Source organism: Haliotis rufescens, unplaced genomic scaffold (genome assembly GCF_023055435.1).
Source record: "Haliotis rufescens isolate VD_foot unplaced genomic scaffold, xgHalRufe1.0.p SCAF_20, whole genome shotgun sequence".
In the NCBI taxonomy this organism is placed as follows: Eukaryota; Metazoa; Mollusca; class Gastropoda; order Lepetellida; family Haliotidae; genus Haliotis; species Haliotis rufescens.
The window spans coordinates 2,119,906-2,136,356 of NW_025963891.1; the positions used below are offsets into that span (position 1 = coordinate 2,119,906).

Genomic DNA, 16,451 nt, shown 5'->3' on the forward strand with positions numbered 1-16,451 from the left:
CATTGTCTGGGTGAACAGACTTTGTGTTCCTGGTGCGCCGAAGGTGTCGTTTGTTTGTTTGTTTGTTGTTTAACGCCGCACTCAGCAAAGTTTCAGCTATATGACGGCGGTCTGTAAATAATCGAGTCCGGACCAGAAAATCCAGTGATTAATACCACGCTTAAGGTACCCAAATCTGAAAATGCTGCGCCATAGACAAGAAAGCTGTGTATTACATTTATGTATGGAACAGGTCCTAGTTTTCTCACAAAAGGATGAACTTTGTTGAGTGGAGTTGACAAATAAAGGTACCCACAATATATATCCAATAGGGAAGTAACTGTGAGGTTAAAGGTCGCGTTCATACACTTTTACAGTGACCTGCATGGTGTGTGTGTATGCGTGTGCGCTTGTGCCAGCAGCAGGCTGGGTAACAAGTACAATCTTCCAACGTCTTTTACGCTGCCAGGGTATCGAACCACCGGGAAGACGCTCTATAAACTACACTCGCTCTATAAACTACACTCGAAGGAGGTCTTTCGAAAGGCCATTGTGGCTGTATGCCAAACCAATTATCACATGCTATCTGGACTCTTTCAGACACAAACTATTTATATTCGAGTATGACATTATTCATATGGAATGTTTTGACTGTTCGATGTGTTTTCTTTAAGGTGGACAATTCACTTGCCTTTGCATGTGTTTGTGATGGGGACCACAGTGAGGCAGGAGACGCTTACCTTTTTGTGAACACCTGGTATCATCAGTTGATAGTGATTCAGAAACACATGCTACAAGCAAGGATTTCTTATGAATATGGAAATTGTTTCATCGCTTTTATTATTGTTTTGGACCCTTGAATGAGCTTTGGCCCAATGTAGATATACCACTCAACATTCGATAAGGATACTGGTATATGCATACCATTCCAATAAACATAGGGTATAAGCGTGCATCATGGTCGGACAGGAAAACCCTTATAGTGGTACTGTATGTTGTTATTCTTAAATGTGTCAAACAATAATATATATGCATTGACAAATCAAGATTCAGTGAAAGTGTTTATTTTCAGAACATCCACACATATCTGTGACTATTAACACACCTGTAATTGCAAACACAGAGACCTCAACACCTGGAGCATTGCTGTATACACGGTGAAGCCCATCAATATGAGGACAAGCACCTGGCATAGTGCCCCACATTGTAGTAGGTGGTATAGTACCGGACTTTATTTAGAGAGGCATTGTAGAGAGAGTGCCCCACATTGTAGCAGGTGGTATAGTACCGGACTTTATTTAGAGAGACATTGTAGAGAGAGTGCCTGACATTGTAGGGGGTACCTGACATATAGAGTGTGTCCAACATAGTAGAGAGAGGGCCTGACATTGTAGGGAGTACCCAACATAGTAGAGAGTACCTAACATAGTAGAGAGAGGGCCTGACATTGTAGAGAGAGGGCCTGACATTGTAGGGAGTACCCAACATAGTAGAGAGAGGGCCTGACATTGTAGGGAGTACCCAACATAGTAGAGAGTACCCAACATAGTAGAGAGAGGGCCTGACATTGTAGGGAGTACCCAACATAGTAGAGAGTACCCAACATAGTAGAGAGAGGGCCTGACATTGTAGGGAGTACCCAACATAGTAGAGAGTACCTAACATAGTAGAGAGAGTGCCTGACATTGTAGAGAGTACCCAACATAGTAGAGAGAGTGCCTGACATTGTAGGGAGTACCCAACATAGTAGAGAGAGTGCCTGACATTGTAGGGAGTACCCAACATAGTAGAGAGTACCTAACATAGTAGAGAGAGTGCCTGACATTGTAGGGAGTACCCAACATAGTAGAGAGAGTGCCTGACATTGTAGGGAGTACCCAACATAGTAGAGAGAGTGCCTGACATTGTAGGGAGTACCCAACATAGTAGAGAGTACCTAACATAGTAGAGAGAGGGCCTGACATTGTAGGGAGTACCCAACATAGTAGAGAGAGTGCCTGACATTGTAGGGAGTACCTAACATAGTAGAGAGAGGGCCTGACATTGTGGGGGGGAACCTGATAATGAAGCAAGTACCTGACATAATAGAGAGTACCTGATAATGAAGCAAGTACCTGACATAGAAGAGTACCTGACATAGTAGAGTACCCGACATAGTAGAGAGGACCCGATAACAAAGCAAGTACCTGACATAGTAGAGTACCCGACATAGAAGAGAGTACCTGATAACAAAGCAAGTACCTGACATAGTAGAGTACCCGACATAGTAGAGAGTACCTGATAACAAAGCATGTACCTGACATAGTAGAGTACCCAACATAGTAGAGAGTACCTAACATAGTAGAGAGAGGGCCTGACATTGTAGAGAGAGGGCCTGACATTGTAGAGAAAGGGCCTGACATTGTAGAGAGAGGGCCTGACATTGTAGAGAGAGGGCCTGACATTGTAGGGAGTACCCAACATAGTAGAGAAAGGGCCTGACATTGTAGGGAGAGGGCCTGACATTGTAGAGAGAGGGCCTGACATTGTAGAGAGAGGGCCTGACATTGTAGAGAGAGGGCCTGACATTGTAGGGAGTACCCAACATAGTAGAGAAAGGGCCTGACATTGTAGGGAGTACCCAACATAGTAGAGAGAGGGCCTGACATTGTAGAGAGAGTGCCTGACATTGTAGGGAGTACCCAACATAGTAGAGAAAGGGCCTGACATTGTAGGGAGTACCCAACATAGTAGAGAGAGTACCTAACATAGTAGGGAGTACCCAACATAGTAGAGAGTACCTAACATAGTATAGAGGGTACCTGACATAGTAGAGAGAGGGCCTGACATTGTAGGGAGTACCCAACATAGTAGAGAGAGTGCCTGACATTGTAGGGAGTACCCAACATAGTAGAGAGAGTGCCTGACATTGTAGGGAGTACCCAACATAGTAGAGAGAGGGCCTGACATTGTAGAGAGAGTGCCTGACATTGTAGGGAGTACCCAACATAGTAGAGAAAGGGCCTGACATTGTAGGGAGTACCCAACATAGTAGAGAGAGTACCTAACATAGTAGAGAGAGGGCCTGACATTGTAGGGAGTACCCAACATAGTAGAGAGTACCTAACATAGTATAGAGGGTACCTGACATAGTAGAGAGAGGGCCTGACATTGTAGGGAGTACCCAACATAGTAGAGAGTACCTAACATAGTAGAGAGAGGGCCTGACATTGTGGGGAGTACCGGACATGAAGAGTACCCGACATAGTAGAGAGTACCTGATAACAAAGCAAGTACCCAACATAGTAGAGTACCCAACACAGTAGAGAGTACCTGATAACAAAGCAAGTACCTGACATAGTAGAGTACCCGACATAGTACAGAGTACCTGATAACAAAGCAAGTACCTGACATAGTAGAGTACCCGACATAGTAGAGAGTACCTGATAACAAAGCAAGTACCTGACATAGTAGAGTACCCAACATAGTACAGAGTACCTGATAACAAAGCAAGTACCTGACATAGTAGAGTACCCGACATAGTGGAGAGTACCTGACATAAAGAGTACCTGGTATTGTAGGAGTACCTGATAGTGAAGCCAGTACCTAACATAGTAGAGAGACACCTGTGATGTGTACATTCATGTCTCATGAAATCCTCAGGTTCACACAGGGCACAGAGAGGCAGAAATTCAAACTGTCATTGATATATTCGGTATATTCTGAATTTTAATGTTACTCTTCATTATCCATAATCTCATCCGAGTGTCTTTTGATATTTCATATATCAACATGAGTTGATAAAAGAGGCAAAACTCGAAGGCTTGCCAAGGAGTTTTTGCACTTTTATCTACAAGTGTTGATATATTTGATATCAAAAGACACGAGGGTGAGATTTTAATTATCATCCAACATCATTCTTCCACCTTTTTCAGTTTGAAGACATTAATAAGCAATAACCAATGACATCACAATGGTCTGCAAAACATTGTGATGCAATTTGATTGCAGCAATATCTACAATGTAGATATATAGAGAATACTACACTCATTCTCCTTAGATACCATTTTTACGAAATGAGTGGACTTCCTGTGGTATCTGACCTTGCTTTTGCTCGGTCAGACCCATAGAAAGTTCACAAGTTTCATAAAAATGGTATCTACTGAGAATGAATGTTGTATTTTACTTATTACCCATGTTAAAAATATATTAAAGAGTAAATACATAACAACTTTCGTTTGTTGACAGACCAAACTGAAACCGGTTGCAAAATCTGGCTGCGCATGAATATTTATATATGCCCAAATATGGGCATTGTTGACATTTCTATGCATATGCATTTAACAACATGCGCCTGCAGTTGTGTTTGCAAACATAACAGCATCGACGCTCAAGATCCTTTTGGAAAAATTTCTTTTACTTTTGGTAATTCAAGCGGCATGTTTGTAAGCAGGACACCTATAAGAAAATTTGAAAAGTCACATAAGCGGGGTGCTTTGAATATCGGACCAACAGTCGGTCACTCGCACTGCTGGGGCCCAGACTCTGCAATCAAAATGATTCGGTTTCCTTTATCTATCAGCTGACTTTATATCATGTCCGTACCATTTCGGAAGAGGGAAATCAGAGGTTTGCCAAAGACATTCACCACGTGGGTAATAACGCTTGATCTCGCCCAAGCCACATCTCCTGTGGGAGCCAGTTTTGGATGATAAACAGTTTTACATAATATTTAGAGATTGCCACATTGCTGTATTAAAGAATACAGATTCAAGACACATGCAAACATGCAGATGTCCTAGAATTACCAAACATTAATAGCAACGTAAAACCAGATTGTATATTGGAAATCAAGGTTAACAAAGCAGTTTTCTCTGATGTTAAACACGCAGAATTACTAGATAATTGCTTCCCACACTGTAACAAGACACAGAAACAGCAGATATCATCATCAGCATCATCATCATCTCTTTAAGGTGGGGATGTGATGCTGATGGTATTGATATCTACACATTAAAGTGACATTAGTAGACCCAAGGAAATGGTTGGACGGACAGCTGATGGGAGAGTCATTCTTAGCATGGTGAGACACATCAGACAAGTGTAATGAGAATACATCAATAGCACGCACTTGCCCATTGTTGGCAAACCGTTGACACACAACCACCCCTATCACACTTGAGCTGTTGCTCTTGTTGCCAACATGACATGTGATAGAGTCTGGCCTACATACACTGCAGCATCCCCTGGACACCGACCCAGACACCCCATCCTGAGATCTGTGAGTGTGTGTGGTCAGTGACAGACCCAGACACCCCATCCTGAGATCTGTGAGTGTGTGTGGTCAGTGACAGACCCAGACACCCCCATCCTGAGATCTGTGAGTGTGTGGTCAGTGACAGACCCAGACACCCCCATCCTGAGATCTGTGAGTGTGTGTGGTCAGTGACAGACCCAGACACCCTATTGTGAGATCTGTGAGTGTGTGGTCAGTGACAGACCCAGACACCCCCATCCTGAGATCTGTGAGTGTGTGTGGTCAGTGACAGACCCAGACACCCTATTGTGAGATCTGTGAGTGTGTGTGGTCAGTGACAGACCAAGACACCCCATCCTGAGATCTGTGAGTGTGTGTGGTCAGTGACAGACCCAGACACCCCATCTTGAGAACTGTGAGTGTGTGGTCAGTGACAAACCCAGACACCTCATCCTGAGATCTGTGAGTGTGTGGTCAGTGACAGACCAAGACACCCCATCCTGAGATCTGTGAGTGTGTGTGGTCAGTGACAGACCCAGACACCCCATCCTGAGAACTGTGAGTGTGTGTGGTCAGTGACAGACCCAGACACCCCTACCTGAGATCTGTGAGTGTGTGTGGTCAGTGACAGACCAAGACACCCCATTCTGACATCTGTGATCGTGGTCAGTGACAGACGAAGAAACCACCATCCTGAGATCTGTGAGTGTGGTCAGTGACAGAACCAGACACCTCATCCTGAGCTCTGTGAGTGTGGTCAGTGACAGACCCAGACACCCCATCCTGAGAACTGTGAGTGTGGTCAGTGACAGATCCAGACACCCCATCCTGAGATCTGTGAGTGTTGTCAGTGACAGACCCAGACATCCCATCCTGAGATCTGTGAGTGTGTTCAGTGACATATCCAGACACCCCATCCTGAGATCTATGAGTGTGGTCAGTGACAGATCTAGACACCTCATCTTGAGAACTGTGAGTGTGGTCAGTGACAGACCCAGACACCCCATCCTGAGAACTGTGAGTGTGGTCAGTGACAGATCCAGACACCCCATCCTGAGAACTGTGAGTGTGGTCAGTGACAGATCCAGACACCCCATCCTGAGAACTGTGAGTGTGGTCAGTGACAGATCCAGACACCTCATCCTGAGAACTGTGAGTGTGGTCAGTGACAGATCCAGACGTCCTATCCTGAGAACTGTGAGTGTGGTCAGTGACAGACCCAGACACCCCATCCTGAGAACTGTGATCCTGGTCAGTGACAGATCCAGACACCCCATCCTGAGAACTGTGAGTGTGTGTGGTCAGTGACAGACCCAGACACCCCATCCTGAGAACTGTGATCGTGGTCAGTGACAGACCCAGACACCCCATCCTGAGAACTGTGAGTGTGTGTGGTCAGTGACAGACCCAGACACCCCATCCTGAGAACTGTGAGTGTGTGTGGTCAGTGACAGACCCAGACACCCCATCCTGAGAACTGTGATCGTGGTTAGTGACAGACCCAGACACCCCATCCTGAGAACTGTGAGTGTGTGTGGTCAGTGACAGACCCAGACACCCCATCCTGAGAACTGTGATCAGTGACAGACCCAGACACCCCATTCTGAGATCTGTGAGTGTGTGTGGTCAAGGTGTCCTTCCGGTTCCAGTTTGGATGAAAACTGGACTTTTACAGTCCGCTAACTTCCTTGCCTCAGGAAGATGCACGGAGGACAAAGCACCATCACTGTCTCATGTCAGCACTCAGCCGAAAGCGAAAATTGGTCATGTAAAGAGTGAGTGAGTGATTAGATTTTACTCCACTTTTACAGATATTCATACAGCATCACGGCAGGCAACACCAGAAATGGGTTGGTAACGAAAACATTGTTTTGATTCTACATCTACTTGGCATCAATGTGGGTGACCATTTAAGACACTTCATCACTTCATGCTTGGGGCAGTTATAATACCTTCACTACTTGTAAGTAGGCTAATGCAGCTCCCCTGTGTCCAGGTAGTTGTAGTGTTCTATCTAACAATATCTGGATCAACTGGGGGAAATCAAAGTTAAAACTAATAATGTTTAAAACCTATACACATTAATATTAACCTGTTACTTTGTCCATACAGTTATTAAATGTTGAGAAATTCATGGCTTGGTGAAGGCATTTTCCACATGGCTGTTGTGTTGCACGAACAGTTTCATACCGGACAGGATGTCCACCAGTGAGCAATACCTGACATGACACCACTGCAGGGATCACGCATGAAGTTTCAGCTTCATGGACCCTGAAGTTACCGAAATGTCGAAAATAATATTGTCATGTTCAGGCAGAGGACTTATGACAGGGCTGATGGCTCACTTTACCATTCAATCTAATACATACATCATCAACTTAACACTCAGCTGTCACAATCATGACATCTGACACCAAACTACTTGTGGTTGATATCATGAGCAGAACAAATGCACATATAAGACTTGAACAATCAGCCGGACTATTGACGATTTACTTCTTTACAAAACTGACAAAATCCAACCAAAGTGGCTGCATATAGAGCAATCAAGATTAGCAACTGGAAATACAAAAAAATGAAGAAATGCACAATATCACAGTAATGCACACTCCAAATGTTAAATACATTAATGACTTAGGAGGAGATATACTTGTCCCCCAAAAAGGAGGAAACATTTTAAAAGATCTACACCAATAAATCCTTATTTACTTATTCTAATGACACCAGGTGTTCGCAAAACCGGTTAGCGTGTCCTGCTCTACCGGTAGAACCTGCCATGTGAAGGTCAAGGTCACTATAGAGATTACCCTGGAGGAAGTAGTCCTCACTTCAGTAATGCACACAGGTATTGACACCAAACCTTTTAATGTCCTTGGTGTCAGATTTGCCAAATTTGACACACCAAACACCAAACCAACCAAAACAATTTACCTATTTACAATATTTGAAACAAACACATATCTGACAGACTTCCTGAATTTATTTCCATTAATGTACAATGTAAACTCTTTAATGGCAGCACAAGGAGAGATACAAACTTTCATTGGTCTGATATTAAACTAATACAATATATTATCCAAGAAAACATGCAGTATCACCTAATAGCCGTTCTGCCCAGTAACTGTGATAATGAGAGCCCAGTCGCCTGGCCAGCTTTGATCAGAGACCACGACATGGTGGTTAGGCTGTAGAAGCAGAATATGCAGGAGACTCAGAGAAAAGGATTAATACTTTCTGAATAGAGCTAGGCATAAGGTACATCTAAAACTCTCATACTAAAACAATACATTTCAACTGTGTATCAACAATAGCTCAGGAACAGTATCACAACAACTCAGTCAAATATCGTCTTTGATAAATAAACACTTCAAGCTGTAACAAATCTGGTGGACATTCTCACCTTCCAAAAATGTCATTACAGTAATAACAATACACTTGTTGCACTATTACATCAACATTACAGAGGAATAGGGGAACTGAATATTGACTGAAGTCAACATGTGCCATTGTAAACCCACCAGTGAATGGGTACCCAGTAGGATGCCACTGTTAACCCACCAGTGAATGGGTACCCAGTAGGGTGCCACTGTTAACCAAACAAGTGAATGGGTACCAAGTAGGATGCCACTGTTAACCCACCAGTGAATGGGTACCCAGTAGGATGCCACTGTTAACCCACCAGTGAATGGGTACCCAGTAGGATGCCACTGTTAACCCACCAGTGAATGGGTACCCAGTAGGATGCCACTGTTAACCCACCAGTGAATGGGTACCCAGTAGGATGCCACTGTTAACCCACCAGTGAATGGGTACCCAGTAGGATGCCACTGTTAACCCACCAGTGAATGGGTACCCAGTAGGATGCCACTGTTAACCCACCAGTGAATGGGTACCCAGTAGGATGCCACTGTTAACCCACCAGTGAATGGGTACCCAGTAGGGTGCCATTGTTAACCCACCAGTGAATGGGTACCCAGTAGGGTGCCACTGTTAACCCACCAGTGAATGGGTACCCAGTAGGGTGCCACTGTTAACCCATCAGTAAATGGGTACCCAGTAGGGTGCCACTGTTAACCAAACAAGTGAATGGGTACCCAGTAGGGTGCCACTGTTAACCAAACAAGTGAATGGGTACCCAGTAGGGTGCCACTGTTAACCCATCAGTAAATGGGTACCCAGTAGGGTGCCATTGTTAACCCACCAGTGAATGGGTACCCAGTAGGATGCCACTGTTAACCCATCAGTAAATGGGTACCCAGTAGGATGCCACTGTTAACCCACCAGTGAATGGGTACCCAGTAGGATGCCACTGTTAACCCATCAGTAAATGGGTACCCAGTAGGATGCCATTGTAAACCCACTAGTGAATGGGTACCCAGTAGGATGCCACTGTTAACCCACCAGTGAATGGGTACCCAGTAGGATGCCACTGTTAACCCATCAGTAAATGGGTACCCAGTAGGATGCCATTGTAAACCCACCAGTGAATGGGTACCCAGTAGGATGCCACTGTTAACCCACCAGTGAATAGGTACCCAGTAGGATGCCACTGTTAACCCACCAGTGAATGGGTACCCAGTAGGATGCCACTGTTAACCCACTAGTGAATGGGTACCCAGTAGGATGTGACTGTTAACCCACCAGTGAATGGGTACCCAGTAGGATGCCACTGTTAACCCACCAGTGAATGGGTACCCAGTAGGATGCCACTGTTAACCCACCAGTGAATGGGTACCTAGTAGGATGCCACTGTTAACCCACCAGTGAATGGGTACCCAGTAGGATGTGACTGTTAACCTGCTGGCCCTCGCGGGTAGCTTTGGTTGTAGGCTCCCAAGGGAGCTGAGAGTGAAATTTGAATGCACACAGATCCATTGAACGTTGTAATAATGGTAAGTTTTGAGCATGAAATCCATCATGGAACAGTGCAAGACACACGGATTATCATTATTATTATTAAATCTTGATGTGAGTGTAAAAAAAGCAATGCCGATGTATTTCATTGTTATATATGCCATCCAATTCACAGCCCATTGGCCACTGTACACTAGCTGACTATATTCTGTCTACACAAGCTACATACTTCTACACACTAGCACAGATATACTTCATAATGCTGTACAGTTTCATTAAATGCTGATATAAAAATTAAATTCTTCTCATTTCAGACAACAAACTATGTATAAGATCTATATATCCTGTACATGATGTGAACGTTTCCTGGACACTGTCCTAACTGTAACAGCATCAATTGATTGTACCCCTGAAGCTGGCAACAACAAGTACCATCGCTACATTGTCATGAACACATTCAATTTCAAATTACTTTCATGATTATTCTCGGTTAGAAATTATTCTTATTTTCACAAGTCCAAAATAATGATCTGCGGCAGAGTTACATGATAGTTAAAGCGGTATTCCACGAGCCAAAGTCACTGGTCCTTACAGACTTTTCTCATCCAAACCCTGTTTGCACAAACAGCTAGGAAATAAGTTAAAGCTCCTGTTCATATTAATAGTCAAAGTCTGTTTACTTCAAACAGCCCAAAAGGAATCTTTAATGACAGATCTGTTGGGGTAATAGTTTCATGAAACTTGTGATATAATCGGCCGACCCTTTCGTAAAAGAACACTGTTCTCTAACAAGAAAAACACAGAAAAACATCGTCACTGAGAAGCAAATATAATTTGTCAAATGCTGCAAGGTAATCCATCATATCACACAAAATAAACACAAGAAATACTGTGGTATGTTGTAAAATGCATATTGATATAAAAACAAATACCATTTTGATATAGATCATGTAAAATGTAATACTGAGACAGACTACGACATAACTCTGAACATGTTATCTACAAAATCTCAATTACAAAATCTGTTCCTACTGATATCTTAACATAAAGGGAAAAAATAGGTTTAACAATTAAACTCTATAACATTAGAACATTTACAATCTCTACAGCTGTTGTCGGCCATTATGAAGGTCCCGATGTCCCACCTGTAGAGTCCCAGGGTGTATTCACATATATAGGGCAGAGCTCACAGGTAATACATCTGCCTCAATAGCACAGCTTGTACCCCCAGGTGAACTAGCTATGGTGTAACATAACATGAAGATATATAACATGATATGAAAGACACTATACATGTGGGATTACATGATAAGGAAAACTGTTCATACAGGCATCCATTCTTGTGTGCATTCACTCTGTGGAAACATGTGACAAAGGTTGGCGATATGTGTACACACACAATAGTATGGGTTGATTATATGGCAACACTACAACATCGGTGGCCTTAATGTAGCAGCAATATTAAATACAACAACAGAATGCCACACTATCAATTTCCCATTTCACAATGTTAACAGCACACTTTAACAAGCAACCCTTCACCCAATAATGAAGGCCAAAATAAAGTCCTTCACTTACATGCCATTGAAAAGTTTATTCTACTAATGCATGACTTCTGTATTTAGTCTTTTCATCCCCAGGCGTACTGCTTCCCAACACACTGCTTTCATATAAAATCGGCGACAATATTTTCCATACAGCTAGTTGGAAGTTATGGCGGAGCTCTGTGTGTGGTCCCCCCTCCTGACGCTCCCCTCTCTTCCACTCCCCATTACAACAGGGGGCGGGGCAGCCACAGTGGGCGTGGTCAAGACTCACTTTCACTCTCCAATCAAGGAGTTTATCAACGCAACCTTTCACAACAATTTCTAATAGATTTTTCTTGGAGCATGCAGCATATTAAAAAGATGGATTAGGTAGCAGCTGATCTGAAAGCTGAATGGCTGACCCTGTACCTACCAGCCATGTTGTGCCTGGGTTCTAAGCAAGGAAGTGTTCACTAACAATAATGATCATAACCCGGTCTGTCAGCCCCGGACCAGGGAGAGCTGAACCAGGTGGGAGGCCACATCACACTAAATGATGGAACAAGCTCGAAAAAAAACTAAGTGGCAATATAAAAAACACATGAATCGGCTTGTAAAATGGTAGTTCGTATGACATCAACATGTTCATGAGGAACAAACTACTAACTTCAAATTGAACACACACAAGCAAAATTGAAAATGCACACAATTTAAATGGTAAAATATTGTTTGTATAACATGTCTTTGGCTGTGTCAATCAAACAAATGCAATCGAAAAAATAAAAGAACAGCTGCTGTTCCCCCCCAGACAGACCCACTGAACTCCTTACAGAGGACCATACCCCACGGTGTTCATAGCCGGTCTAGGTCAAGACTTGGTAGTAAGTATCTTGTACTCAGACAGTCTCAGTGTAATAAGCATAAGCATAATAATTTACTGTTAGAATGATACCTAAAAACATCATAACCAGAGAACAGTCAGTCTTGAATAAAAGCCGAAACAGATTCCATAGGCGTAAAGGCAAAATGGTAATGAGAATCATATAAATGGATCACTGAAAATCAGTGATGACACCAGGTGTTTGCGAAAGAGGTAAGCATGTCCTGCTCTACCAGTAGCACCCGTCACTCATATAATTTTCATTAAAACAGTAAGTGCCAGTGTGTACCTATATAATCGGAGCTGAAACTACAACAAACTGTTTTGAATGACTGTAACCCAGCTGGCAAGGGCTACCAAAAAACCCCCGCCTAATCCCCCAGTTTCAGAACCTAGGTAAAGCTAGGGCTGGGAGGGTTCCACACTGAAACACAGCCATGATACTCAACTCAAACATGTACTAGCCCTTATAGTGATAGCAAATACGGATAACGCTTCATCAGCCCGAGCTTCTACCAGCCTGTGGGATACCATACATACTTTATCAGGTATCCTCTACAGGGCCAATACATCAGTCTATGGGAGCTACATAATGATGCAAGGAAGAATAGACACAATGCCCCTCCAACTGGGAACAAACAATACTGTAAACATATGTTCTTCAGCTTGTTATATTTCTATGTCTGTGTAAGGAAGCCTATCAAGTCATTCTTACTTCTTGCACATTACGACCCGTGAAGATCCAGGGTAGAATAGGTCTTCAGAAACCCATGCTTGCCCTAAAAGGCAACTATGCTTGTCGTAAGAGTCGACTAACAGGATCGGGTGGTCAGGCTCGCTGACCAATTGCGCGGATCAATGCTCATGATATTAATCACTGGATTGTCTGGTCCAGACCACCATCATAGAGCTGGAATACTGCTGAGTGTGGTGTTAAACAACAAACCAACCAATCTTGCACATTACAGATTAAGGACAATTTGTTGCACACTACAGTACAATTTGTTGCACATTAATGAATCAATGTTCAAAAGTAAGAATAAAAGTCAAGGGGACCTTGTCAAAACCCAAAGTTCAGATGTGGTCCTGTCTGTGTGGTGTTCTAGTACAAAGTGGTCCTGTCTGTGTGGTGTTCTAGGTAGCCATGCCTGTGTTCTGTTCTTGGTGACCCTGTCTCTGTGGTGTTCTAGGTGGCCCTGTCTGTGTGGTGTTCTAGTACAAGTCAGAGGTGGCCACATCTGTCTTGGCCCCAATGCGGATGAGTCGGAGATGTTCCTTCTCGTGTTCCTTCATCAGATACTTGTCCTCCTGCAGATGCTGGCGATGACTCTGCAGCTTCATGTAGCTCTCCTCCCTCTGGGCATGTACCTGCCGAACACAGAGGAAAATAGTCAAGACACACCCTGGTACAACACACAGGTACAGAGGCAGGAACAACACACAAGTACAGGGGCAGTTACAACACACAGGTACAGGGGCAGTTACAACACACAGGTACAGGGGCAGTTACAACACACAGGTACAGGGGCAGTTACAACACACAGGTACAGGGGCAGTTACAACACACAGGTACAGGGGCAGGTATAACACAGATACAGAGGCAGGTACAACACACAAGTACAGGGGCAGTTACAACACACAGGTACAGGGGCAGTTACAACACACAGGTACAGGGGCAGTTACAACACACAGGTACAGGGGCAGTTACAACACACAGGTACAGGGGCAGTTACAACACACAGGTACAGGGGCAGGTATAACACAGATACAGAGGCAGGTACAACACACAGGTACAGGGGCAGTTACAACACACAGGTACAGGGGCAGTTACAACACACAGGTACAGGGGCAGTTACAACACACAGGTACAGGGGCAGTTACAACACACAGGTACAGGGGCAGTTACAACACACAGGTACAGGGGCAGGTATAACACAGATACAGAGGCAGGTACAACACACAAGTACAGGGGCAGTTACAACACACAGGTACAGGGGCAGTTACAACACACAGGTACAGGGGCAGTTACAACACACAGGTACAGGGGCAGTTACAACACACAGGTACAGGGGCAGTTACAACACACAGGTACAGGGGCAGTTACAACACACAGGTACAGGGGCAGTTACAACACACAGGTACAGGGGCAGGTATAACACAGATACAGAGGCAGGTACAACACACAGGTACAACACACAGGTACAGGGGCAGGTATAACACAGATACAGAGGCAGTTACAACACACAGGTACAGGGGCAGTTACAACACACAGGTACAGGGGCAGTTACAACACACAGGTACAGGGGCAGTTACAACACACAGGTACAGGGGCAGTTACAACACACAGGTACAGGGGCAGTTACAACACACAGGTACAGGGGCAGTTACAACACACAGGTACAGGGGCAGTTACAACACACAGGTACAGGGGCAGGTATAACACAGATACAGAGGCAGGTACAACACACAGGTACAGGGGCAGTTACAACACACAGGTACAGGGGCAGTTACAACACACAGGTACAGGGGCAGTTACAACACACAGGTACAGGGGCAGTTACAACACACAGGTACAGGGGCAGTTACAACACACAGGTACAGGGGCAGGTACAACACACGGGTACAGGGGCAGTTACAACACACAGGTACAGGGGCAGTTACAACACACAGGTACAGGGGCAGTTATAACACAGATACAGAGGCAGGTACAACACACAGGTACAGGGGCAGTTACAACACACAGGTACAGGGGCAGTTACAACACACAGGTACAGGGGCAGTTACAACACACAGGTACAGGGGCAGTTACAACACACAGGTACAGGGGCAGTTACAACACACAGGTACAGGGGCAGTTACAACACTCAGGTACAGGGGCAGGTACAACACACAGGTACAACACACAGGTACAGGGGCAGTTACAACACACAGGTACAGGGGCAGTTACAACACACAGGTACAGGGGCAGTTACAACACACAGGTACAGGGGCAGTTACAACACACAGGTACAGGGGCAGGTACAACACACAAGTACAGGGGCAGTTACAACACACAGGTACAGGGGCAGTTACAACACACAGGTACAGGGGCAGTTACAACACACAGGTACAGGGGCAGGTACAACACACAAGTACAGGGGCAGTTACAACACACAGGTAGAGGGGCAGGTACAACACACAGGTACAGGGGCAGTTACAACACACAGGTACAGGGGCAGTTACAACACACAGGTAGAGGGGCAGGTACAACACACAGGTACAGGGGCAGGTACAACACACAAGTACAGGGGCAGTTACAACACACAGGTACAGGGGCAGTTACAACACTCAGGTACAGGGGCAGGTACAACACACAGGTACAGGGGCAGTTACAACACACAGGTACAGGGGCAGGAACAACAAACAGGTACAGGGGCAGGAACAACACACAGGTACAGGGGCAGGAACAACACACAGGTACAGGGGCAGGTAGAACACACAGGTACAGAGGCAGGAACAACAAACAGGTACAGGGGCAGGTACAACACACAGGTACAGGGGCAGGTACAACACACATGTACAGAGGCAGGTACAACAAACAGGTACAGGGGCAGGTACAACACACAGGTACAGGGGCAGGTACAACAAACAGGTACAGGGGCAGTTACAACACACAGGTACAGAGGCAGGAACAACAAACAGGTACAGGGGCAGGTACAACACACAGGTACAGGGGCAGGTACAACACACAGGTACAGGGGCAGTTACAACACACAGGTACAGGGGCAGTTACAACACACAGGTACAGGGGCAGGTACAACAAACAGGTACAGGGGCAGGTACAACACACAGGTACAGGGGCAGTTACAACACACAGGTACAGGGGCAGTGACAACACAGGTACAGGGGCAGGTACAACACACAGGTACAGGGGCAGGTACAACACACAGGTACAGGGGCAGTTACAACACACAGGTACAGGGGCAGTTACAACACA

General features: G+C 44.9%; 2 protein-coding genes across 4 annotated transcripts in view; both read right to left on the minus strand.

Moving 5' to 3' along the window:
• Positions 1-1,027: 1,027 nt before the first annotated feature.
• On the minus strand, positions 1,028-8,980 carry LOC125382663. 2 transcript variants are annotated; one of them, XR_007222506.1, is made up of 3 exons: positions 3,366-8,980; positions 2,221-2,275; positions 1,028-2,055 (listed from the first exon to the last, which is right to left on the minus strand). XR_007222506.1 is itself a non-coding variant. In XM_048400734.1 (2 exons), the coding sequence occupies exons 1-2, from the start codon at positions 2,745-2,747 to the stop codon at positions 1,638-1,640; spliced, it is 945 nt and encodes a 314-aa protein (XP_048256691.1). In that variant the 5' UTR covers positions 2,748-2,767; the 3' UTR covers positions 1,028-1,637. The 2 variants fall into 2 exon arrangements, 1 of the variants encoding a protein (XP_048256691.1); XM_048400734.1 differs by lacking the exon at positions 3,366-8,980 and having other exon boundaries at positions 2,221-2,767.
• Positions 8,981-13,345: 4,365 nt separating this feature from the next.
• Positions 13,346-16,451, minus strand: part of LOC124142741 (trichohyalin-like) — an 84,780-nt gene continuing 81,674 nt past the window's right edge. Inside the window, exon 14 of one of the 2 annotated variants that reach the window (XM_048400736.1) lies at positions 13,346-13,843. In XM_048400736.1, coding sequence (XP_048256693.1) covers positions 13,688-13,843 — 156 coding nt within the window. In that variant the 3' untranslated portion in view covers positions 13,346-13,687. The remainder of the gene's footprint in view (positions 13,844-16,451) is intronic. The other variant, XM_048400735.1, reaches the window with a different exon arrangement.